Here is a 26,430-nt window from a genome sequence, read left to right as displayed (position 1 = left end):
AGTCCCACTGTGTCAACTGATTTTTTAAAGAGGAAATTAAAGGACAAACTAATCATTGGCAGTTAAGAATTCAACATCTGTCGCCCTGTTCCTGTGACACTGCTTGTCCCATTTGCCCTGGCTCATGTAGCAGCTCCGCCAGTGTTTCTACAGGGAAACAGGGCAAATCCCTGAAGAAAAATGAACCATTCAGTCCCTCATAACTCAAATGCAAAATAGCTTCCTATAGCTATTCCAGCAACAGCCTGTATCCTTCTAGTTTGCAACCAGGGATACCAGAAATTGCAGTTCTTTTCTTTCTGCTCTCCACATTTGAGAAATGCTTGATTCTTGCATGGAAACCCTCTTGTGAGAGTTCATATTCTCAGCGGAGATACTTCAGAAAGCCAGACAAATGAAAACTGGGTGAACAAGTCACAAGTAAAACCAGTGACCAGGCTGAGAAAACATCCTTTGATCTATGTCTTCCCATCATTTAAAATGAAAGCTTGACCTTCCAGGCATGCCTTAGACATGGTCTAGTAGGGCTCTACTGAAGAGATAATCCATATTCCATTGCCTACAAGTAGAGCAAGCAGGGCTCAACAACCCCAAAGCACTTCCTACTACTCAGCAACTTACAACGTCACTTCAGAAATACAGGCTTTCCAGTACCTTGCTGTGTGGAAACATGCTTCAACCCCACGCAAAAGCTTCTGCCTTTTTTTCCTTCAGTGGATTGATACTTTACCTGTTTATAATAAGGGAGAGAGGCCACTTAACAATGTAGTCAAATGAAAATGCTTCCAGACCGCTGAGAGTGAGCTCTGTGGGATCTGCACTGATAATTGCCTTCTCCTGTTTCGTTTCTATGGCCAATACTCTCAAAAGCTGTGTAATGAGGTCATGGGGCATCAAGTCAATCTATAAAGGAAGATCAGGAAAAAAATGAAGCCACAGGATACTCACAACTACTATGCAGCAACAGATGTGTGGCAGAAGTGAAAGTTATCAGTGTCGCTCTCAAGTCATCAGACCAACCTAGGAAGCAATAGTGAATGGCACAATCTGGACAGTGCAGCAGCAGACACCAGAGCAGTGTTGCTGTAGTGTTTAACAATCAGCATATAACACGCTACTCTGCTGATTGCTTTGCCTTGCCCTCAGCCTCTGTAAGGTCTATTCAGATCTCACGCTCCCCAGACACAGCCTCTGAACTGCTTCACATCTGTAAAACACGCAATCATTAATAGGCAGGACTTCTAATCAGGTACTTTCTTGTACTCCAAAGTGAGCACCCAAGCTGACAATAAGCATGAGACACACGCTACTGTTTCCACCTCACCCTGAGGGCACTGAAAAGCACCTTCTCTGCGTTCAGATGCCAGAAAGAAAACGCAGCCCCTCGTCCAGGGTAGGTGCTTCCAGTTGCTCGTCTGGATGAGAGAGGACTTAACCCAGAGAAGGTCTACAGAAGAACAGCCATCAATTCTCTTTTCCTTCACTGTACATTCAGCAGGCTTTTACAGGCACAGAGATCTTCCCAAATCACGGCAGGCCTTCTGCTCAAGTTCAATTACTTTCTGCTTAGACACATTCTTACCTTTAAGTCATCCTTGAAAGGATCTGTGTTGGCTGTGCTCATTCGCAGGGCTAATTCAAGCAGAGCCTCTAGCCTTGTAGTTATGATGTCATCCACAGGCTTCTTAAGTTCCTCTTCTGTGAGATCCATGAAGTGAACAAAAAAGTCCCCTTGATCCATCAGGAAATAGTGTTTTATAGATCTGCTCAAGAAAATGAAAGGACAATTGATTATGTTTTTTAAAGCCCAAGTTAATCCACATTAAACTTAAAAGAACAAAAGCAATCAATTCAGCCAGCCTGCTGAATCACAAAATGTTTGTGATTTGATCACAAAATGTTCCTCTTCATACAGAACACACAGCCATAAATAACCCATTTGAAGACTAGTCTTTCATGCATGTCCTCTCCCCCCACTTAACTAAGAAGTGGTTATCTGTCACAGGTCCCTAGGAGTTTGATCACAACTATCCCACTTCAGCCCTCAAAGCGCACACATGCACTGGAAACTCAGTAGCTTCCTCCTCAACTAACTGCCGCTGCACTTGCACCCCAGCAGATTACCTATATGCAGGACAGCAGCAGAATGATCTAGTAGGACACCTGTTTTGAAGACGAGGAGGTCATAGACATCAACCCCAGCTGGAGATGCTGAGCAATACCTTAATCTGAAACTACATTGTGATAGACCCAACAGAGGACATGTGCCACTGGAGCTTTGGAAGCCAGTGTCTTTTGAACAGTCCCATTAAACAAAGAAGGCTTGGAGGGGTAACAGCCATAAAGGCAAGAAGAATCTCCTTAACAACTGGCAGGTTTCACACAGCTCTCATAACCTTTCATGAAACAAGGCATGTTCTCTGGTGGTCTTCACAGGGCAGGAAGGCACATATCTGTTTCAAAGGAGTGAACCATGGATCTTTAGGTCTTCCTACAACCTCTCTCTGCTGGAGCCACAGTGTTCCCAGGTCTGGAGCAGACACCTTTGTTGTGGCTACAAGATTTTTCAGACCTAGCAAAAAGCAGGGCCAAAGTAATCCCACCCGGCTTGCAAGGCACATTCACTTCAGTTACCATTACTGCTCCAGCTTACGTCTCCCAGTGGGCATCTTCTTGTGCAAGTCACTTGCCAAGTTTGTCCCATGGACCTCAGACCACTTTCCTTCACACTGTGTTGCTGGTTTGAAGTAGGAGCTCTGGTACCAGGTCTCAGCCCAGTTACAAACTGTAATACAACCAGCTATCCACTGCAATCTCCTACCTATTTTTTGCTGTCTTGGTCTTCTGGACACTTAAGATTCCTGATTTTACTATTTTCTGAAGACAGCAATAAACTAAAAGCTTGGTTCACACAAGGAAGCTGGAGTTCACATGCTAGAAAACATTTGCATTTGCTATCAGCTGAGTGTGTTACAAGAATCAAAATATAGGTTATTAAAATGAACTTTAAAATAGGACAATATTAAGAAAAACCCTGCACTGGAACTTGGAGCTAATACACTTACTCTGTTCCAGCTATCTGTTTTCATGATCAATAACCACGGCATATATTCGGTGAGATTCTTAATATCAAACTATTTCTTATTCACACTAAACTCTTCTTGAACATACCAGATGATATTAGGAAACTCCTGTCCCAGGTGGGAGTGACATGCACCTGTCTCAAGAGGTGGGGGATGTCCATACCTGAGGGTGGGTTTTGGGACTGAGCTAGGCAAAGCCACAGCTGCCCTGACCTAGTTTTGGCAGCAGCCTTCCAAGGAAGAGGGACTAGACACCCCCAGACGTCCTTGCCACACAACATTTCTCTGATTTTACACTTTTTTTTTTTCCTTCAGGAAAAAAACCCAAATCTTATTTTTTCAGGTCAACCTTTCCAATGGAACTAGAGAGAATACATTAATAATATCCCAAGAAAAGAGAGCTAACTTCAAAAACATATGTTCACTATCAGAACCAATCTATTTAACATGCATTTAGTAAAATAAATCAAACCTTAGGTGAGCCACCAGCTCTTTCTCCTCCATTAGGAAATCCAGAAGAACTTTGCTAGCATAGTTATATGCTTTTTCTATTTGTTCCACATAGGCTCGCTCTTTTAAAGTATAGATGACCTCTTTAGCCACAGGGCAGGTAACATCACGTCCACATTCTCGCACAACATTTAAATATTTCCCTAGAAGCAAAAAGAAAGAATGAACCATATTCATACCTACTGTATATCCAACAGGGAAACTTTCAGACCACTACCTTCAAACAGAAGATATGCTGTGAAATGTTTATACTAAGTTCTACTGAAAGCTGGAAAGGATTTAGACACCTTTCAAAAGATGATACCGAATTTTATATTAGGCACCTAGTATTACGTTTAAGGAGAGATTTAGAAATGGTTTTGTTTCCCAGTGGTGGCAAAACATCTCTGCAGATAGCCAGAAACTTTGAAGATCTGGTGCTGTGCTTCATAGTTGGTTTTTTTGGGGGGGTGTTGTACTTATGGAAGAGAAGAACAGAAGCCATCAGGTTGCATGCTTCATTTAAACACCCAAATTAAAACTCAGCACGTTCAAACCTCAGTTGTCTAGCTCCATCTAGCTAGCTGCTAGAAAACTGTACCCATGAAACAGCAGTAAGACAGCTCCCCTTGCTGCTGGACTCCTTCCCATGTGTTGTTTTATTTATAGGATTTGGGGTTCTTTTTAAAACTGATTCTTCTATTCTTCTGTGAAGTTCAGCTAGACTACCTGACAAACTGGGAAACAAAATGACATTTACTTTATCTTTGCACAAAGAATGGTAATGCTTCTCAAGATTCCTCTTACATCAGAAGCATATCTTTACCTACCTGTGCTTAGTATTTTGTCAGCCATTTTCTGCAAGAATGAGGGTATCTGTTGCTGAACAACAGTATATCTTTGATCCCAATACTTGTCATTATAGTCCTCCTGAATCTTCTCCTTCTGCAGCTCATGTTCCTCCACCATGAACTCACTGAACAGTTAAAGTAGATGTTTAGAAGCAGCAAGTGGTACAATGACAATTTTTTTTTTTGACCTGTAAACTGGTAATATGATCTATCAGAAATAAGGTCTCATGAAAATACATTCCAATCAAGAACTGAAATTAATCTGTATTTGTAGTAAGAGGAGAAGCATTATGCAGAGTGTTTCTACTAATCTGCAATGAATTACGACAGAAACAGAATTTTATAGAGTTCACAAACCACGTCTAAACATTATTTGGTTGTCGCTGTAGAGGTGAGGAAGCTGGCCTTTGTCTGCCTTCTCACCATCAGGGAGGCATTAATTTTAGCTATTTTGAGTTTTGCCCACCTTAGGATTCCAAAAACATGGGAAACAGAAATGCTGCATAAACTATTAAACACAGTGAAATGCTTCAAATGATTCTACAAAATACAAGAAACTTCAGAGTCTTGTTAGTTCATATCAGATTAGCATATTAGTGGACTACATTTAACACAGATTCACTGAATTATCACGCTCGTACCCCAGGAGAAGAGGGCTCACCCCGTCATGAAGAGGATGAGGATGTGAGAGGAAAATACTTAAAGGGGAACAGGCACGGTAAGGTGGAATTGGAGTGGACTGCATGCTTGAACTGTTATGCTACTGACTTTTGCATAGAATTTCCTTGAATTTGGAAAAAGAGAGCAAGTGAGAGTGTCTCTGACTGTATAACCACTGAGTGAAATAAGAAATGTAGTTAAACATGCCTCAGCAGCTCCCCTTCCTTCAGTGCTGCCTTGTCTACCTACCGCTGCGAGGTCCAGGCCCCTAAGCTATGCAGGCTCTACAGAGCAGAGGGATGGGTGCCTAAAAATGTAGAAGCCAAAGACCTGAACAGTATTTCTTAACTTTTGCATTTCATTTTCATTCTTTAACTGTTCTTTACCTGTATGGATCATTAATGATGCCTCGATATATCCACTTCTCCAGAATTTCAAAATAAGGCACGCTGGCTGCCTTGGTTAAATACAGGCACAGCTCCTGGGCCTGGCTGTCCCCCGTGTAATTGAAAGTCTTGTCATGGAGTAAGCTCAGGGTTGATCCTCCCATACACTCACCTTTATCCACAGAAGTAGCTAAAATTTAAAAATATGGATATAAGACACAAGGCTGACACAGATTAATTGCACAAGCTGTGCTGTTAAACGCAATGAAGCTAGCAGTTGATTAGCTGACAGCCTTAAGTCACAGATCTCCATGTCAGCTGCAGACCCCTCCTGTGAAGATGGAAGGCCGTTCCACCATGCAACCGAAAGCTTACATCCTGAAATGTCCTGAAATGGAAACCCAAATGATCCATAAACTAAAAAAGCAATAACCAAACCCAACCATGCATGGAAGGAGAATTGAACTCAGGTACATAGTGGCTTAGGGTCCAAAAGCCTCCTACACCAAGGGGAACATGTACAGAGATCCACTTTCCAGGCAGTAATGGAAGAAACATATTTCAGTAGCTTGCTTGAGAAACCTCTGATCTCAAAAACACTTCTGTTCTCAACTGTAACACTGAGGTAGCCATGCACAAAACTCGAACACCAGGATTTAGGTAGGTTGATACAGAAATATGTACTTTACCATCACAAAAGGGATGTAGGGACAGAGGAATACAGTACTGCCATGAGTTTTGGATCAAAGTAAACCTTAATGTAGTTGGCTAACTGCTGTGTTCCAAAAAAACCTGAAAATTTCGGGAAACATGCATGCCAAGAGGGATCACCCAATTCCAGACTGTAAACAGAACAGATATTTACGACCAGATAAATTCACCAGGCTGAGTAGAGAGAAACGTACAAGTATTCTCATGCCAAAGAGTTTAACCAAAATTATTGAGGTAACTACATCTGTGACAAAAAACCTCATGCAACAGCACAGGCTGGGACTGGCTGGCTGAGGAGCAACACGCAGAGGACAACCAGGGGGTCCTGGTGGACAACCAGTTGATCGTGGATACGCTGCATGTCCTTGCAGTGATGAACGCCAGCTGCACCCAGTGCTGCACTGCCAGCAATTATTTCCCTCTGCCCAGCACTTGTGAAGCCACACCTGGAACATGGTGTTCAGTTTGGAGTCCCTAATATGAATGACAAAATGAGGAGTCCAGCAGAGGTTGATAAGATGGTGGGGGGCTGGTGCCCAGGGCATACAAGGAGAGCCTCAGGGAGCTGGGCTTGTTAGCCGAGAGCAGAGATGAAGCTGGGAGTTGTCGAATGTCATTCCTTCACTATCCAACAGATGGTTCTAGAGGAGATGGCATGAGACTCCTCTTGGAGGACCACAATGACAATATCGGAAGGGCAGAAGTTACAAGAAGAGAAATTCCAGTTGTAAATGCAGAAAGAAATGTTCACAATAAGGGGTGGTGAAGTCATGGGAAAGGCCTCACAATGGTGGGGGATCACCGTCACTGGGAATTGTCCAGACTTGCCTGGACATGGCCCTGAGCAACCTGCTGTAGCTGTGAGCAAAGGGTTGGACTAGAAACTGCCAGTGGTTCCTTCCCGTTGAATTGGTTTGTTGTTAAACAACCACACACAGTTGGAGAGGCATTTGGAAAGAAGTTGAGTAGAGACAGCAGTGGTGGAAACAACTGATCCAAAGGGCATGAGCTGTGAAGGCAAAAGGCACGGACTTGCCTGATGACAGCTCCAAAGGGTAGATTCAGCCCTAGAGCCCACTGCTCAAAAAGAGAAGTGCTCTGACAAGTACAATTCCTCTTGGCTTTCTTCTTTAATATAACATAAAATTTAAATTATTCATGCCCTGCCTCTATTGCTACTCCTTACAGTTTTCAGAAGGCACTGTCATGCACCTGTCAAAATTTAATGACTGAATTTTTGAAACTTACCAAGTGAAGCAAGAATCTCCAGGGTCCTCATTGTGGGCTGGATATAAAACCAGAGTTTCTGCAGTGACAGAAGTCCCTGCCTCTGAAGATGTTCCAACTGGGTAATTAGTATCATGTATTCCTTGATTAGAGTTCGCATAGCAGCAGCCAGAGCATGATTTACCTGTCCATACTCAAAGGAAGACTTCTCCTCTATAAACCTGTAAAAAGCAAAATGAAAACTCTTTCAGGCAAGGCACCTTCTTTCATTTTCAGGAATTTTATCTTCAGGACACTGTACAAGCACAGGAGTAGATCATGTGTTGGAAAGTGCACCAGTCTTCAGCTAGGGTTTCAGGTTCTACATTTACTCTGTGTCCCCCTGCGTGTTTTCCATTTCCACATTTCCTAGTACTGAAAGCTGTGGGAAGATGTTTCCTCTCAAACTGCAGGGGAATGAGAATTACTTGCAATACCACTATGTAAAAAGTGAGAGCCAGTATTTCCAAGGTGACTGTCTTTGCATAAGCAACAGATTAGAGGACAGGAAAAGATGTCAAAATGAAGCAATGTGCACCCAGGAATGTGGGGAAAGCACTGTTGCTAGCTTCCAACACCACAGAAGGGGTTCATCTGTCCAGATTTACATGGCTCCACACAGGTTAGTGGAGAGAGACAGACGCTTCTGAACACAAGTCATGCCATCTGGAATGAGACAAGTAAAAGACATTGGATGAATCACATCCTAAAAATGCTTATTTCTCTTTGCTGATCTTTTAGGGACTTTGAATCAAATGCAGACATCTACATAACAAACATCTGCTGTTAGTACAGTACTTTATACTAAGACCTTTTAACAATTATTAAGGTAGCTACCAGAAAGTAGGCAGCAGTAGGTTCTCCTGCTCAGAAGCTCACAAGCACTGTCTCAGTCCTGGATGCCCAAAGGAGAGCAAAAAGCAGGACACATGGAGAAATTCAGAGCAGAGTGGGAAGAAACAAGCCAGAACAAGCAGACATATCCTATTTGCACTTTGCCTGAATGTACTGAGAACAACTTTGGACAACGTGAAGGTGAGGTGAGTGAAAAAGTGAACTGGCAGCACAGAGGAGAAACCCAGCAAAAAGAAATGTAGCTAAAACCAATTCAAAGACATTGTCATTCTTATTTTATAGCCCCATAGGTTTAAACTAAGCTTGGAAGTAAACATTTGCACATTGACAGATTCTCTGTTCTACAACCTGATGCTCAAAGGAGAACATCCTCCTCTGACAAAAGTCAGCTTAGTACCTGGTGACAGCAGAGTAACTTGCTGCTACAGGAAGAATCCTGGTCACCAGCTCTTTGATGGACAAGTCCAGGTTCGGATCAACTGAAAACGCTCGGTTCTGCCTCCCAATGAGAGGCTGTGCTGTGATGTATCTTCCATCCACACCAATCAGGACGTACAGCAAGTCCTCCACAATCATGGATTCTTGGGAGGCTAATGGCAAAGTACCTGTTTTCAAAGAGAAGACAAAAGAAGAGCACAAACAGAAGATGCAATAGTACTACCTGATTGTCCATTCACATCATTTCAATCTAGTACCTGAAACTTGAAAGGAAGACATACTACCATTCAAAGAGAATGACGGAAGATCACACAAAGCTGAATCAAGATACAGAGAAATAAAACTGAGTTAGGGTCAACTCCAAAATCCTCTACCTTGCTTTCCAGGAAAGCTCATTTATACCCAAAGCAAACCAAGCAGATGTGGCTATACATCTGACATCTGTGGCCAAGAAAACATCACCCACAGCTTGTGCTGCTGATCCGCTGATCCTTCCACCCAAAAGGGTTTGGTTACACTGGACCCGAGGAGCTCCAACTTTATCAACAACTCCCCCTACCTTCCCTCCCCTGAAATATTCAAAGATCAAGAAAACAGTTCAAACGCAGACACAAAGAAATGCTAGCCCAGCAAACACTGCAGGTGAACTACAAACTGTAGGGTATTGGAATGGTGCAGTCAACTACAAACCAGCTGCAAAGAAGCATAAAGGACTCAACCTGAAATATAATCAAGTGCATCAGAAGGTCAGGGAACAGAGTGGCTACAATACTAAGTACAGCAAAGCTTATCTCATTAAATAAGGCAACAATCCCTCTCCATTTGTAGGATTGTATGTGAGAGAACAAATGGTTCTGAACTTCCTAGGAACATGCCCTCATAGCACATCCCAAAAGACCCCAGCAGAAATGCATGGGTAGATAAGCTATTTAAGGGCACCTCCAAGAATGTTTTCATGGCCCCTTAGACGCAGCCTAAATCCACATCAGGATGAAGATACAAGATTCTTATAGGAGCCTCCACAGTTCTGGGGAATGGAAACATGACTGTAATTCAGCTGTTCTCTTCCAAAAAAAGTTCTTCAATCTAATTTATCAATAAGAAGCCATACATAGCTCAGCCTAAAGGTAGAATACAACAGGGAGAGATTAGTCCCCTGCTGCTCTGGCGAGGAGAGACAGCAAATCAGAGACATTGTTATAGTCTTACTGGAGAGGATATTGAGCTGGGTGGATTGATGAATACTCCTTTGTCAGGTATGACTACAGATTTTTCAGCTGAGAATACAGATGTGATACTCCTACAGTAGAATTTTATGGAGACTGTGACTCAAGAGAGAAAAAGCGAAACTCAAAACAGATAAGATCCCATGGATCAACAGTGGGGCTGGAATTCAGCACAGGAGAAACACTGTGAAGAAATTAAGTTTGGGTTTTGGTTTGGTTTTTTTTTTTCTGAACCCTGCTCTTCATCTGCAGAGTGTCAAGTTTTGCTTTCATCCTGAGTGCCATGAAATCTGAATGGCACTTCTGAACAAGTACAAAACATAAAAAGTTAATGCAATTTTCCCTTCATATCACATACCTATAGGTACTGTTGTGTCAGTGCTTAAACTGCTGCCAGTTAAGAAATCGCCAATAAGTGCAGGTCTCTCATACACCCAGGATGGAAATACCGGAATGGGCTGACCAGAATTCTTCTTGTTCTGCTTATCTCGGAGCATTTTTCGTGTAAGCTCAAGAGGCTGTTGGGAGAAGAGAGAGAGAGGAGGGAGAAAAAGAGATCTCCAGAAGTCCAAGAAATTTTTATTTTAAGCAGCAATTTACTGTAAACTGATAACTTGAGAACAGAAAGTTGAATAGCTGACGTTTCAGTAGCACAGTGTAAGATGTGGTCTCCCAATACCATCTAGTCTGTTGGTCTCAGTGCTGCACAGGTGATTTTTTATACAGTTGGCCTTCTTTTTATTGGAGGGTACATCAAGTAACGCCTTTCTGCACACACCCCCACCAGCCTGGGTGCTAGGGCACACATAGGGGAGCAGAACAGGGACATGCACAACCACCTGGCAGCTTACCAGTTTGCAAAGCGCACCATGTGAAAGGCAGCAAACTCCTCCCAGAAGCAGTAGGCAGTAACATCCTACTCAAGGGGCAGGTATAGCAGGTAGGCTAACGAACAGCTCTGAACTCGGTTTCTGCACAGTGCCCACTAAGCAGTTGCGTGCCAAATGCAATCTAAATAATCCAGCTATAGATAGCTGGAAAATGACTGGTTTTTACTCTGAATAGGAGTCAGCAAAGGAATTGAGCTCTTAAAGACCGAAAGACTTTCCCCCCGCCTGGTTCTGGGTCTCTGACACTAAAATAAATGGACTGCAAGATTACTCATCAGCTGGAGAGGTCTGTGAGGCGTACAACTTACATGACCATTTGGAGTCCCAAGCGCACAAACACAGGGCATGTGCTTATGAATGCCGTTTCTTAAGCTCCAGAGATGTGTATGTGAAATGGGATATGCACATGGCGATTTTATGTTCCTCTCATAGGAGGTCTCAGAGGAGAGAGGAACCTGGGAAGGAAGCAAACCTATGTGTGACCTTTGCATCTTAAAGAATGGTGCTTTTGCATGTGAGAGGTAGTTGATGCACACTCTGGCTGGCCCCGGCCATTTTTCATATTCTCAGAGCTGCCCAGTGCTGGGTCTTGAAATCCTTCAAACAAGCATCAGCTGTGGGACCACTCCTCCAAGTAGCACTGGCTCCAGGCATGTTTGTTGCAGCCTCGCTGCTGGCATAACACCAGTACAATGTCCTCAGATCAGGGAGGCACTCCAAAGCAACGCTACACTCCTACTTATGCTGTCTATGTGTGATCTGCTACAAGGACCTCAACTTCCTCTGCTCCCCTAACAGAAACAGGACAGGAAAGTATGGAGAAGGGTGAAGCGTCAAGTAAGCTGCCAGCAGTTCAAAGAATGACTAAATTTCACATAAAATTGCAGATCTCTGAGTAGGACTGAGTCCTTCACATGGGTAAACAATTTGAACTCCTCCATAAATCTTAAACCCATAAGGTGAGAAAATACTCCTCTACTGAAGTAGCTTATAGTAGTTTACTTGCCCATTGTGATACAGACACACAGACATTGGCTAAAAGATCGAAATACTACATGCGCTTTCTGTATCTTGAGCTCCAGGTTGTTAAAGGAAGACCTGGATTGAAAGATCTCCCTGTAGCACTGGCCCTATGCAACATGGCTGTATGAATGAGCTTCTGCTTAGGAGAAGGGCAGCCATCATTTCACCTTCCCAAATAGCAGGAAGGAATGAGTAGGAAGAAAAGCTCCACAGACCATGGACATCACCATCACAACATCTCCATGAACCATGCACACTTATGAGAGCAGACTAAGAAAGTATCTGAGTCCAAAAGCTTCTCATGCACTGGCTAAGTACGGGAGACCATACAACCTAACAGAGCCAGGTAAGATCTCCACAGCACATGTGGATGGAAGACAGTACTATAAAACAGAGATAGTTCAGTGAGATGGATTATATGAAAGTTACACCTTGGAAATTCAGAGGCATGACATAATTCCTGTCTTCAACTGCCAAAAAGAAATCAGATCATAGACTCATAGAATGGTTTGGGTTGGAAAGGACCTTTAAATATCACCCATTCCAACTCCCCTGCCATGGGCAGGGACATCTTTTACTAGATCAGGTTGCTCAAAGCCCTGTCCAACCTGACCTTGAACACTGCCAGGGATGGAGCATCCCATCTAAACCTGCCCTCTTTCTGTTGAAAACTGTTGCCCCTTGTCCTGTCACTACAGGCCCTGGTAAAAAGTCTTGCCATCTTTCTTAAAACCCCCTTTATATATTGAAAGCCACAGTAAGGTCTCCTTGGACTTTTCTCTTTTCCAGGCCAAACAACCCCAACTCTCTTAGCCTCTCTCCACGGGAGGGGTGTTCCAACCCTCAGATCATTTTCATGGCCTCCTCTGGACCCGCTCCAGCAGATCCATGTCTTTCTTGCACTGGGGGCCCCAGAGCTGGACACAGTGCTGCAGGTGGGGTCTCACAAGGATGGAATAGAGGGGCAGAGTCACGTCCCTCGACCTGCTGGCCACACTTCTTGTCATGCAGCCCAGGACATACTTGTCCTTCTGATCTGCCAGCACACATTGCCAGCTCACGTCCTTTTTTTTTTTTCCACCAGTATCCCCAGGTCCTCCTCCACAGGGCTGCTCTCCATCATCCCTTTATCCCCCAGTCTGTACTGATAGTGGGGATTGTCCCAACCCAAGTGCAGGATCTTGCACTTGGCTTTGCTGAACGTTAGGAGGTTCACACGGGCCCACTCCTCCAGCCTGCCAAGGTCCCTCTGGATAGCATCCCTTCCCTCCTCTGTATCAGCTGCACCACTCAGCTTGGTGCCATCCACAAACTTGCTGAGGGTACACTCGATCCCACTAGGTATGTCATTGATGAAGATATTAAATAGTATTTGTTCCAATACGGACCCTTGAGGGACACCACTCATTACTGGTTTCTGTTTGGACATTGAGCCATTGACTGTGAGTCTTTGGATACAGCCCTCCAGCCAATTCCTTATCCATCTAGTAGTCTCCTTTCCTTCTTGGCCTTGGAATATACCTATTGTAAAATTCCCTACTTCCAAACTATACAAGAACAAGCCCAATAGCTCCCAGTGCCTGAAGAAGTCCCTGAAATGAGTTGAGCTCATGGCACTGTGAGGGAGCATGCTGGCATCTCTGTCCCTGTGAGCTCACAGCCTATGGGCTGGGATGTGCCTGGAGTAAGCGTGTGGGCTGTGGCATCCGTCCCTAATAAAAAGGCAGGGACTGAGGCCTATTCATTACAGTGTTGTGAAAAGGAGCAGCCAGAACCCCTGAAACATATGCAGAACCTTCTTCATTGAAGGATTGATTCTTCTTCACTAGTGATTCTCTGGAATGACATGAGGCAAAGAGCTCCTGTTGGAGTTCAGCCAGCTCTAGTGTGAATTTGTTAACTGGCAGAGTTCAAGACAGTTGATACAGTTTTGGCTATAATGGACACAGCTACCTGAAAGGGAACATGTAACTTTTAGCACCTTGAAGATTCTAGGGCCAAAACTGCTCCAAGCAGCCACTCCAATCACTGCAAGATCACTGGATGATCTCTCTGACAGTGCCAAATAATCGCAGGGCAGATGGCACAGCATTTGTGGCACCAGTTACAAGGCACGTGTCTCGGGGACATGAATCACATTCTCTCTGCCACTTACAGTTTAGATCTCTGTCATCACAGGCTTCAAAGACAACCTGGATAAAACTCCCTGGTCCTCAGGTGTCAGCCTGGCACTTAAAAGCCCACGGGATAGGGTGGCAGTTTGCCACTTTCACACTGATGAACCTGCAGCTGGCATCTTAAGCAATGTCAGTGCCCATATCTATCAAGGTAGAGAATGAGCTCATCTTCGTGCTCAGTGAATGCCAACTGCGCCAAAGGGCTCCCTGCACTTTAGACCTGGTGCCAGTGAAGGTGGGCAGCAGTGGGCATACACTAGACCTAGAGCACATGACCGAGGGCTGGTGAGGACAACTGGGCTTTGCTGGGTCTGGCCAACAGGTCTAAGAGCAGTCTGCAACTACAAAAAGGACAAGTACCAAGATGATGGGTGAAGCCAAGCTCCTCAGAAGTGGCAGGAGGTTCAGGCAGCCACACACAGAAGCTGTCTCTTGGAATACTCAGACTGGACAGGGAGAGATGCTTCTTCCTGCAAAGGGGAAGCAGCCATGGGGGTCAACAGGGAGGTGGAATACCTCCGTCCTGGGGGGGGGCTGCAGGACTCGGACAAAATGACAGCTGCCCTGATGTAGTGTGGGTGACAGTCTTGCTGTGAGAGGGAGGCTGGACAGGACAACCCCAGCAGTTCCTTCCACGAGTGCCACAACGAATCCGTGGAAACACTGGCAGCTATGCTCCATGCCTGGTGAGTGAAGATGGTGCCACAATGATCATAGAGTTGGTCAAGTGAGACCCTCACATCCATTAATACGGTGTGAATGGTCACTCCACAGTTTGTGCCGGCACACAACCTGACTTCTAGAAGGATGATGGATATGGCAGGTGCTGGAGAAATAAATCAATTACAATTATTATGACTACTTGACAGTCCTCTTGGGAAGCGGCTCTAGCAGAAACTCTGGATCAAGAGATTTCAGCTACATGAGTTGATACAGCCCTACTGACTCAATCGCCCCAAGTAACCGCCTGTTAGGGCCTTTTATCAGAGTTTCAACGCTTTAAGTCTGAATAAAGTATAAATGGAGCAGCAGGGAGGCACAAATCTTTTTAATTGGCTTGCATCACCATTTCAATTCCTTTGGTTGTGAACTGCACGTCGCAGAGACCACAACTTACTCTTCTTTCCCCTTTTAGCAAGTCCACCCATAAATCCTATTAAAAAGATCCGTTATCTTACTGGAAATTCATCTTCCCTTCATGATATAAATCAACCACTTGACTCAGATAATCTGTGAAGGATTTGAATGAGTGAGGCAAACAGTCTGTGCAGACATGTATTCCACAGCATATGTGGAACAAGGCTGGTTTCATCACTGCCTGACAGGGGCAGGGGGTTAAACTCCTTCTGTTTAGGATTGAACTCTCCATCATCACATGCATATAGCCCTTTGAGCTGAGAGACCCGTTGGGTGATCCAAAACACTGAGCATGGAGGGTCACCTCCTCTAGCCATCAATGGCCTGAAGTGATCTGACCACCACAGCAAACTCCACACTTGGTGGCAGACACATCATCTACTGCCATCATCTTCACCAGGGGCAGGAGGGTGTTCCCTGGAAGGTGTTAACTCTGTTCAGCCACTGCCACAGGAAGATCTTCACAGACCGAAGAGGAACCACACATCTGCTGTGGAGCCTGCATGCACAATAAACCATAGACAGCCTCAGCTAGAGAGCTCAACAGCAAAGGTTGGTAGGATGCATCATGAACGTGAATGCTGCCACATGGCCAGCAGTGCCGCAGAGTGAGCAGCTGAGCGAAGCACACACCGCACCAGTGCGGACAGACCCTGTGCGCTAACAAGACATAGATGTGCCTCCATTGAGCAAGGGAGCAGGAATGTCACAACAGAGACTGAAGACAGAGAAGACCCCAGTGTGTGATTTCTGAGTGTTCACAAGTAGGCCGACATCCTCAGAAACAGTCACATGCTGTGCCTGAAGGCTTGTTCCCTGTTAGATTTTATTGACCAGTCATAGGAAAGCAGAACAGAAACAAACCTCTGGGACAAAGGTAAGCTGAAAAAGTTTAAATGGAAGCATTTGCACATATTGTCCAGCTGCTCACTCACTATGGAACACTGAGCACCTTTTCTTCTTCCCCTTCTCCCCACTTACCACTCTTTCACCTCTGTCAAAATAACTGTCCATACACAGCTGCTGCTGTGCCTTCCACAGCCAAAATGCCCATATCTTGGCCCACAAGTTTTTCGTCCTATTTTTCTCCCCCTGTCCTGTTGAGCAGGGGGAGTGATAGAGTGGTTAGCCAAGGTCAACCCATCACAGTATAGTTATTTATACAAATGGTTATAGGAAACAGAAGTTGGGATTTAAGTAATATTTGCCCTTTTGCACATCCTACCCTCCGGCCTACTGATAATGAAACGCTTGCTTAACTGTTTTCCAAGCCTGTGTCTTGCAATGATACAGTTTACTTCTACAGCAGGTTTTTTTTTTTTCCTTCCTTTTTATCTTTGGGATCACTTTGCAGCAGTTATTTCAGGAGCTCAAATAGCTAAGTAAAGGGAATGGCTGTGTCCACTTGGGGAATGGCCATGTGAAGCATTGTACCCATGTTATCCGGGAAAGCAGAACTCCTGGCAAGGATGGGAACATGCCACAATGGCTGCTGACCTCCTGAGCAAGCACTGCCACAGGCAGAAAAGGAAACGTCAGCACAGCTTAAAGCAGTTGTTTGAAATGGGAAAAATGAAATTACATATATCCCCACCAGTCAGAACTGTTGTGGCCTAAACTTGACTTAACTGACTTAAATAGAAAAAGGCCACTTTTATTAAGAACAGCACAAAGATTTAATATAATCTAAGAAATTAATTTTTAAAGATTAATTTAGATTATCTGCACAGATAGGAACATTTGTAACTCCACTAGATGACACAAGTTACCAGCACAGCTATACACATGAGGAGAAGGGAAAGATTCTGGGAAGAGACAGTACCTGCTGTACACTGGAGTTGGCTGTGACACTGCCCAGCTGCTTGCGCAGCTCCTCAAGCTCCTGTAGAGATATCTTGGAAGAAGATGAGGGAATGGAAAAATTTGTGCTGCCACTGGTTGCTGCATTTGCTGCAAGTTCTGCCCTTTCTTTAGCATTTTGTTGCAAATACTGGAGTGTCTGTACATACACAAAAAAGAAAGGATTTTGTGAACACAGGTCAACACGCACTAAGGCAAAAAACGTATGACAGTAGTGCTGAGTCAGAACACAGGCCTTTCTGGCCCAGTTTCCCATGCCTTAGTGGTTTATATCAAGAGGATCATAATTCTCAGTAGTGCTTTAAGTAAATGCTAAAACTGGTTATATGTTGATTTCAATGCATTTCACTGAACACTGTCATCAGAAAGTGCGCTGTACTTAAAATCACTGCATTGTTGCTACTGTTGAATACTTATAACACATCCTATTCTAAAGGAGAAACAAACCTCTTTGTCTTCTGTGAGTTTTGACAGCAGATAAACTAAAGAGTCTAGATGTCTTGTATTTTTAGACTTCAGCTCATCGTACTTCTTTAAAAAATCTTCAGGGGTTCGAGAAAACTCTGCTATTTTTACCTGTAAAACACCACATTGATATTAAATGTTTAATGTATATTATTATCACAGCATTCAAGAGAGGAGCATTGTGCAAGGATGGAGACAAGGTGGAGGCTGCAGCTGCTGCCAAAGTACTTCAGAGAATGGGTTTTGGACTGAATGCTGCAGCATTGGTCTCCTACTAATAATTATGCTGGAGGAGAGTGGGGGTCCTGGCACTTCAGGTGACAGAGGAGGACTGCAGGAGAGAAAAGATCAAGGTAAACACAAGACTTGTAGCAGGACTCGCTTTGCACATGTTCAGTCAGAAGGAATAATTTTCTGTTTTCAAGTTTATTAAGGGATTTGGCACTGATGAAGCCACATCTGGACACCAGGTCCACTTTGGGGGCCCCACTAGAAAGAGAGACATCAACAAACTGAGAGCCCAGTGCAGAGCCATGGAGACAGTGGGGTGTACTGCCCACCACCCAAAGGGGTTACAGATACTGCTCCAAGGGCAGCAAAAGCACCACAGGCACTGGCACAAACTGTGACACAGAAAATCCCAACCAGCCCTAGGGAAACAGTCTTTTCTGGAGAGAGAGGTGACCCTGGGACATGGCCAGAGAGGTGGAGGAATCTCCTGGAGATCTTCAAGACGCAACTAAGCAGCCTGCTGTAGCTGTGATACTGGCCCTGCTACAAGCAAGGGGTTGGACTGCAGGTCTCCAGCTGTGCCTCCTACTTAAATCTTTCTACAAGCCTATGAACTGTAGCTGTTACTGTAAATGATGCACAAGACTGGAATTAGAGAAAACACGCAGTTCAAGCTACAAAGATCTAAACCTTCAGAGTCAGCAATTTTCTAGCACTTATAGCTTGACTGATGGATTGATTGCTTTTAAAAACAACAATGAAAACCAGTATTATCGTGACAGAAGCATGCCTGGTCATGAGAGTGTCAGGCTTTAATCCCTAATACCTGGGTGATATTCAGAAAAAAAGTCAGGTGTTGTTCATATAATCATATTTCACACAGTTACTATTTTTCACTTGTTTTATTCCTCCAGAGGACAACCCCTCTAATTAAAATTTGAAACAACCATCACACACACAATATAAGCTCCTTCTTTGAACCTCCCCCCACCTAGTTCTAACAATCCTTCTCGTGTTCTTTCACCAATCTCTCCAAGATGCATGGATTTTACCTTTTTCCTGATATAATCTTTCTACTTTACATCCTAAATTGAGATTCCAGATCAGATTACCCCCTTTTTTTACCAATACCAACATGATTTCACTGTTATTCTCAGAAAAGCTTGGGAGAGCCATTACCCCTCCGAACACGAGTCCAGCTCTGCACCCACAAAAGTCAAGTTACCTCACAGTAGAGTATGGAAAAGGTGATTCACATCACCAGCCAAGAGAAATCACACTGAGGAATGTTCATCTTGATTTGGTCCTAGAGGAAGAGACTGTACAGAAAGGACGCTGCCTCAGGAGCCCTGCCGGCCCCCCATAAGGTCTGAAACGCATCTCAGCTGTAAGTACAGTAGGCTGACACTTACCTTCGCACTGTGGGCAGACACTGTTGTGGTAACATAAGGCGTTCGATTCTTCTGCAAAAGATCAATGTAGACTTCGGCTCCTTCCCCACCATGAACACGCAACAGGCTAAGCAACTCATTGACATCATGGTGAATGCGAAACTCGCTCATACTACCACCTGTGGCTACAAGTTCTGTGGAATGCAGAAACAAAGGCATTATTATTTTACTACTGCAAATAAAAATATATCCACACAAACATTTCCTGACTACATTATGAGCCTGCTAAAATATTTGCCTGGAACAAAGAAACAGAGGTAAGGGGAAGAAGCAAGCAAAACAGAGATGCTCGCTTTTGTGCCAGAGTTAACTACACTGGTATAAATCCCACCTTAAACACAGGTAAGCCAGCAGAAGAGCTTTCAGTCTCAAAATCACACTGTCGGTGGAAAAATTACTGAGTCGCCGTAAGAAGTGCTGGCTTGTGTACTGACAGACTGCAGGCACAGCTGAAACTGCTGGCTTCAGCAGCCCACCCACGCTGCTGCTTCCGAAGTTATTTAAAGTAGTTTTTCCAGGTTTAGGGGTCTTTATATTCTACTGTATGTTTTATTAATGGACAAGCACCAAATTCTGCAAAGTTACTGTAATGATGGCCACAGAAGTAAGAGCCTGGTTGAGGCATCATGCACATATGGAGTTTAATGTGACACCCTGTACAGATGCAGGCTACCAAGCACACGGACACACTTTTGGTTTGCCAAAATCATTGAATCATTTAGGCTGGAATGGCTCTCTGCAAGGCTCTACCCAACCCTCCACCCAAAAAGTGAGTCGAATTACAGCAGGCTCCGCAAAGCCTAGTCTAGTCTAAGCTGAAGTACCTCCAAAAACCCAGGTTTCCCCGGGGCCCTGGTCCTCATGTGCGAGCACCTTCTCCTAACACCCAGCTGGGTCAGACGGGCGCAGCGAGAGCCCCAGGGGCACCGGCAGAGCTGCCGCACGGCAAACCCCGGCCGGCCCCGCGGGAAGAGCCCTTCCCCCTGCGAGCGGGGCGCCGCTGGGACGGGCCCCGGGCGGCGGCGGGGGGTGGGGAAGGTGCGCGGGAATCGATCCCCGCCCGGGGATGCTCCTGCTCGCCCGGACTCAGCTCCCAGCGACCTGCTGCAGCCAAGGCGCTGGCCCCGGGGGCAGCAGGGACGGACCAGGGACACACACACCCCACCCAGGAGCTGCGAAGAGTCCCTCCGCCTCCCAGTGGTGTATATAGGGTGGCATATATGCAGCACCCAGGTAGACCCAGCGCCTCCCGCCGCCCTCGACCCACCCCGGCCATACCTGCCCGCCTGGAAGTGCTCGTACCGGCGCCCGGAAGCGCGCCCCCCGCGCATGCGCGTCATGCTGCGCCTGCCGCCCGGTCTGCGCCGCCGCCTGCGGGAGAGGCCCCCCCCGGCCTCGCCGCCCCCCTCGGCCCCGCCGGCCCCCCCGGTCCCGCCCTTCGCCTTTGCCCCCTGCCGCCTCCGGCTGGGCCCGCACCACCCGCTCCTCGAGGTGAGGGGCTGCTCTCCCGGCGGCACCGGCCGCGCTACCTCAGGGCCTCCGCGGGGGAGAAGGGCCGGTCCCGGGGCGCAGGCCGGCCCGCCCACCGCCTCTCTCTGCTCCTCTTCAGGATGGGGACGTTCACCGGCACCTCTACCTGCGGGGCGTCCTCACCGGCCTGGCAGCGGTGGCCGAGAGACCCAAGTAAGTGAGGCGGGCATCGCCGGGCTGCAGGCCTGCCTCCGGGTCGCCCCGTCCCGCGGCACCGGTGGTACGAGCACTGCCCCTGCCCGCTGGCGTGCGGGCGTGAGGCCGTTCCATCGGTCCGTGGGCGTTAGAGGCCGGGGAAGAGAAATGAGTTCAAAGGGAGGAGATGTGGACGCATTGCAAAGCAGTTTGAAAAGGAAAATTAGGTGATATGGTTTGTAAACTTAAACGTCCTGCTGAAAAGGTTAAAAATCAGTATTTTGTTCTGCGGTGTGCTGCCAGCCTAAATACTGGCTTCTTGTACTTGCTGGATGAACTCTCACAGGGTTCCCCATAAGCAGCTCAGGCATCTGTAACTGGGATTGTGGATAAACAAGAGGATTTAAGTGGCAGGTTATTATGTAGCCTGTCAAAGCAGTGGGAGAGCTGTGTGGTACAGACAGCCCCAATTAGGAAAGCTAAGCCTGGGGAAGGATCTTCACCTTGCTTTAAAACTTGCTCTTGTATACAAAGTTGAGAAAGTTCTTCAAGGATTGTGCAAGCTTATCCTACAGGTGCCTGTTAAACCCTGTTGGCACAAAGGTTTAATCCACAGCTGCAACTTTATGGTCAAACATCTTATTTCTCACATTGCTGCTTGGTGTTTATTCCTAATCAAACTACCACTTCAGAGGACGATAATATATACGATGCTCAAGCCGTAACAGCAAATAGGAGTTTCCAACTACCATCATAATCCTCATTCCATCGCACCTTTCATTTAGTTTAAGTATTATTCACAAAAAATGCCACAAGTAAATAAAGTAATCTAGAGGGATATATGCAGCTTAAATTAAGGTTCTAATATCATTTAAGTTATGGACATCCTCATTTCCCTGCAGGGTGTCTGAATTCAGTTGCCACATCTCTGGGTGTTGCCAGGTTTTTGATACACTGGAGGGCTACGAGCACCACTACAACACGCTGCACAGGAACGTCTGCTCCTTCTGCAAGCACTCCTTTCCATCGGGGCATCTCTTGGATATTCACATCTTGGAGTGGCATGACTCACTTTTCCAGATAATGGCCGAGAAGCAAAACATGGTAAATCACTATGCTCAGCCCTTTGCTTGGGGCTGGTGTGCGTGGCACGGGCCAGCACCCTCGGAGACTGACCGTTCGGGGAGGGTATCCATATCCCCAGCTGATGCTGCTTGCCTTTCCCAATTTTGTCTTTTTTCCCCTGCCTTTCAGTACAAGTGTTTGGTAGAGAGCTGTGTGGAGAAGTTCAAGAGCAGCAAGGACAGAAAGGATCACTTGGTCACTGTTCACCTTTATCCTGCTGACTTTCGGTTTGATAGACCGAAGAAAGTGAAAAGGTAACCGCAGAACTGCGATAGTACAACTGGTTTTCCCCTGCAGAGGTGATGTTGTGCTTCTCTGCTGTCTCCCTCCCTTTCCAGACTAAGCAACTTTATATCCTAACAGGCTCAGAAATTAGGTTTTCCGCTGCTTGTAAGAAGAGGTAAACTTGCAAGGCTTTCTGTGGCAATGTTTTACTTAATGTTGAAGTGTGTCTTATTTCTCTCCCCACATGGCTCCAGACTCTGCTCCCTTCGTGCCATCTCAAGGTAAACGCAAAGCTGGCGTCTGCGTCACTTTGTGCATGCTTCCTGTTTTGCTCTACAACCCTTGGCAATATTCCCATTGCCCAAAAGCACAAGTAGAGCAGAAGGAGGCTTTTTAAGTTTGGCAAAAGTGGTCGGCTGACCACTCACTTCAAGCACTGCTTTCGCCACAGGGATTAATGCAAGGGCTGATGTTGTTCAACACCTTCCTCAGAGACCTGGGTGATGGGGTGGAGAGAAAATTTCTTGCCTGGCAGGGTGGTGTGGCCCTGGGATGGGTTCCCAAAGGGACGGGGGACTGGGACTCTGGAGTCTTCCAAAGCTTGCTTGGGTAGCCTGGCCTAGCTACAATGTGAACCCTCTAGTCCAACCCTCTGCTCAGACCTTCAGAGTTCCTTTCCTTTGTGTGTCAGTGGTTAGAAGGGATGTTGTAAGACAGCTCTGGACATGGGAACACCGTGATTATGGAAGCAGTGAGGGGACTTGAGAGTCTGTCAGTCACTGCCATCATGTCACAGGGTAATGTTCTTGGGGCAAGTTTGGCCACAAAAGGTGTTCTGCTCCAAACACTTCAGGGTGTGTCAGACTGAAAAGGGAAGAGCTGGTCAAAGACTTTGCAAGCATGCCCAGCTGCCTACTATTAAAGTGGCTTGGTGGTTAGGGGAGAAAGAAACTGCTGACCACAAATGCTGCCGACCCCTTAGCCAGGGATGAAAAGCTAATGATCACCTTTGGCTGCGGCCTGGCATCAGTAGGTCAGCTAAAGGATAGTCCTCTTGGGGAGTCAAGGCTGTTGAAGGAGTTACACTTTATGGACTGAAGAAAAGAACCTGGGGACAGAGCCATGTGCTATAATGCAGCAGCCCTGAATACTTATGTAGAAACTCATATGAGCCTATCACGCATATCTCCAGCAGCCTTTTGACTGCTCTCCATGGTTTGTTCAGCCAAATCTCTCTACCTCCATGCAGTAACTCACCCAAGTTGGACTTTACCTGTTTTGTCATGAAATACCTTTAATTTCTTTTGCTCTGTGCTTTTCTTTCTGCAGTAGCCCCAAACATGTGAGCTCTCCCCCAAAGCAGGGTGCCAGTGTGCCAATGGATGTGAGCATGGAGATGTCAGAGCAGTTCCAAGTGGACCCTATGGAAATAGGGTCCAGTGAGAACATGGAGATCCTTCCACCTACAGCCAGCCCTGGCCCCTTGGGGTCAGGGAAACGACTCTATAAATCTAGGTTTGTACTGTTGGCCTCCACAGGCAAAGATTTCTGGGGCTGGGACCCATCTTAATTGTATTTTGCAGTGCCTAGTGCAGCACAGCACAGGGTGCTTCTGTCTTGAAGATAAAAGAAATAGGATTTCCATGTATGTTTTCAAAGCCATTTTTAAAAGAGGAAAGCATAAGGAAGGACAGAGGGTGCATATGCAGTGAGAGCTGTGACAATAATTTTCTGTTAGTCTGCCTGCCTATGATCTTTTCCCAGGGTATAGCAGAATGGCATGGGTCTGAAGATAAGAACTAAAATACTCAAGCAAGTTTTGTTCCGTTTTCCCATCCTAGCTGACTCAGGGCTGAGCTGGTGCATTTCACTGTAGCTGTTTGTGCAGTTGCAGGACAAGGCACAAATAAAGCAGGTGAACATCCTGCTCCAAATTTTGGTTCTGCAAGGCCAGAGCAGCATTGCTGGCTTTTCTGTTTGGTTGGGTTTTTTTTAAATCTTTACAGAAATTTGACACTCAATTGCCTAATGCTGGCTTGGCTTCTGAAATCCCCCTCATCATGTGCCGTAAAACCTGTACAAGATACAAGGTAGCCATCAAAAGGTCACCACCTTCTTCTGAGCACCCAGATCGGTATAATTTTATTCATCATTTTAATTGTCTCAGCATAAAGGTTGATATGGTTTTGCCTGAACTATTCCAATTAGCGAAGGGATTCTTGTTTGAGTTTGCCACCCTTGTGACACACTGGCAGTCTGGGAGCAGCACGATGAGCCCATGGCCATGCTGGAGCCCCGCACGGGGAAACCCCCTTCTGTACTCAGCTCCCTCTCATTTTCACTGGCGTCAGTGTTTTGCTCTGCCTCTGTAAAATGAGGTGAGGTGAGAGTTGCTGATTTGGGTCTTTTGAATGAGTGGCAGAGTCTGAAAGAGCTTGCAATACACTGCAGCCAGTTGAGTCTGCTTTTGTATGTTGTGGTTTGCCTGACAAAATATTGTCCCTAAGCAGCTGCCATAGGGACACTTTAAACTTCACTGCTTTGTCCAGCATAACAGCTTATAAACCAGAAAGAAACTGTCCCGTGAATTCGATCTGATAGTGCAGGTCAAAAGGAAAAACTGCTGCTGAAAGGCCACACTTCTGCTCTCCTGCTCTTCACAGTCATGTGCTTCCACAACAAACCACTGCAAATGCCCAATGGCATATTACATTTTGTAACCCCTTGCACCTGGTTTTAAAGAGAGGAGAGGCCTTCAGAGCATAAATGAAACGTGCAGAATAAATGGAAAAGCAGACTGGTAGTTCACCCATTTTTTCAATGATACTTTGGTGACTTAGATGTCCTGCTCCCCCAATACCTTGCTCTTCCCACCGTGGGAGCTTGAAATGCTACGCAAGGCATAAAACATCCCGGTGAGCCTGTGAGAGGTGGTCTGTTCATGTCTATTAAAGCATGTCTCCCTTTCCAGGATCCCATCCACGATTTGCTTTGGACAAGGTGCCACCCGAGGATTTAAAGGACCAAGGAAGAAAGTCTGAAGGTCAGTGCAGCAGATCTGTGAGATGAGAAGGTGCTGGCTGCCACTGCCTGCAAACGTTAGCAATGGCACTGTTGCCAAGCAGGGGTATTTGCAGTTGTGTGCGAGAGTCCCACCCCATGCAGGGAAGGCAGAAGGGCGAAAACAGGGATTGTGCAGCAGCAGTTTGGCATACGTCAATACCTTGGGACGTACTTCGCTACGGTCCTTTTGTGTCTCTGTACCACCTACCTTTGGGAGCATTTCAGGTCCTTCCTGCAACACAACAGTCTCTTTTCTGATCCTCTCTGAAATGAAGCTACAAATAAATTTGTCTGTCTCTGTGCTGAGTTTTTGTATCTCATCAGTGCCAGGACCACTCTGGGCAGAAGAGCAGGCTTTCTAGGTAGGTGGTCACATCCTGCCTGAGTTTGGAAACGGCAAATGCTGTTCTGAAACTCCAGGCAGCTGTGGAAACACACAGGCTTTGTGAAAAACTTGCAAGGGACTGCTGCCAAAAACACAGCAGGGATAATGAGCAAAATATACCACGTTCCCCCTATCTGCAGGAAGCCCTGCATCTCCTCAGCTGGCCTGGGGCTGAGTCTTGCGCTTCCCTGCCAGCCCTACTTGCACAAACGAGAATCAAAATAAAATTCAGAGGAAGAGCAGTGCAGATTACAACAATTAATTCTTTTAATTTAATTCTTTCATTTTCTCACAGCTTTTTTTAAAAGCTCCCAGCGAGGACAGCCCTTGGGACCACACGCAGACATGGGTGGGTTGAACTCTGCATTAGTTGTTCGCAGAAAGAGCCTCAGACTGAGGCAGAGCGCTGCAGTGTGGAGGTGAGAGGAAATCAGCTGCTGGAGCTGAGACTACGCAGGATTATGTTTTTGATTATTTTTTTTCCCCTTTGGGAGAAAAAAATAGAGTCAGGAAATTCCAAGACAAAATCTGCTGACTGTACAGAAGCTGGAACCACTGACAAAAATAAAACAGGAAAATAAGCATTGGTCCCTAATTCTGGCCTCTTCCACCTCACTGAAGTCTGCTCCGCTCCCCGGCTCTGAAACCCACTCAAAAGGTTTACCCAGACCAGGAGAAGTGCAGCTCATTTCCATGGGGAGTTAAAATAAAGTAACTTCCAACTAGGTGAATAAATATAAGAAACTTTTACAAAATTGCTTCATAGAG

At 45.8% G+C, this 26,430-nt stretch overlaps 2 protein-coding genes across 7 annotated transcripts in view; one reads left to right on the top strand and one right to left on the bottom strand.

Moving 5' to 3' along the window:
* TUBGCP2 (tubulin gamma complex component 2) overlaps positions 1–20,566 on the bottom strand; it is a 38,407-nt gene extending 17,841 nt beyond the window's left edge. For 4 of the 6 annotated variants that reach the window (XM_075109696.1, XM_075109699.1, XM_075109700.1 and 1 more), the window contains exons 1-12: positions 20,478–20,566; positions 19,161–19,333; positions 17,500–17,628; positions 17,015–17,191; positions 10,324–10,483; positions 8,699–8,906; positions 7,429–7,628; positions 5,470–5,659; positions 4,403–4,548; positions 3,556–3,736; positions 1,583–1,763; positions 731–903 (exon numbers count right to left, since the gene is read on the bottom strand). In XM_075109696.1, coding sequence (XP_074965797.1) covers positions 731–903; positions 1,583–1,763; positions 3,556–3,736; positions 4,403–4,548; positions 5,470–5,659; positions 7,429–7,628; positions 8,699–8,906; positions 10,324–10,483; positions 17,015–17,191; positions 17,500–17,628; positions 19,161–19,310 — 1,895 coding nt within the window. In that variant the 5' untranslated portion in view covers positions 19,311–19,333; positions 20,478–20,566. Of the gene's footprint in view, positions 1–730; positions 904–1,582; positions 1,764–3,555; positions 3,737–4,402; positions 4,549–5,469; positions 5,660–7,428; positions 7,629–8,698; positions 8,907–10,323; positions 10,484–17,014; positions 17,192–17,499; positions 17,629–19,160; positions 19,334–20,023 lie in introns of all 6 variants that reach the window. The other 2 variants (XM_075109698.1, XM_075109697.1) reach the window with 2 other exon arrangements.
* On the top strand, positions 20,267–26,244 carry ZNF511 (zinc finger protein 511). The gene is made up of 6 exons (XM_075109705.1): positions 20,267–20,690; positions 20,809–20,882; positions 21,767–21,968; positions 22,119–22,243; positions 23,544–23,729; positions 25,186–26,244. The coding sequence occupies exons 1-6, from the start codon at positions 20,529–20,531 to the stop codon at positions 25,253–25,255; spliced, it is 819 nt and encodes a 272-aa protein (XP_074965806.1). The 5' UTR covers positions 20,267–20,528; the 3' UTR covers positions 25,256–26,244.
* The last annotated feature ends 186 nt before the right edge of the window (positions 26,245–26,430 follow it).

The sequence above is a fragment of the Phalacrocorax aristotelis genome, chromosome 14, assembly GCF_949628215.1.
Source record: "Phalacrocorax aristotelis chromosome 14, bGulAri2.1, whole genome shotgun sequence".
NCBI classification, from domain to species: Eukaryota; Metazoa; Chordata; class Aves; order Suliformes; family Phalacrocoracidae; genus Phalacrocorax; species Phalacrocorax aristotelis.
Note: the sequence above shows the minus strand (reverse complement) of the source record. Positions and strands in the feature narration are given on the sequence as shown.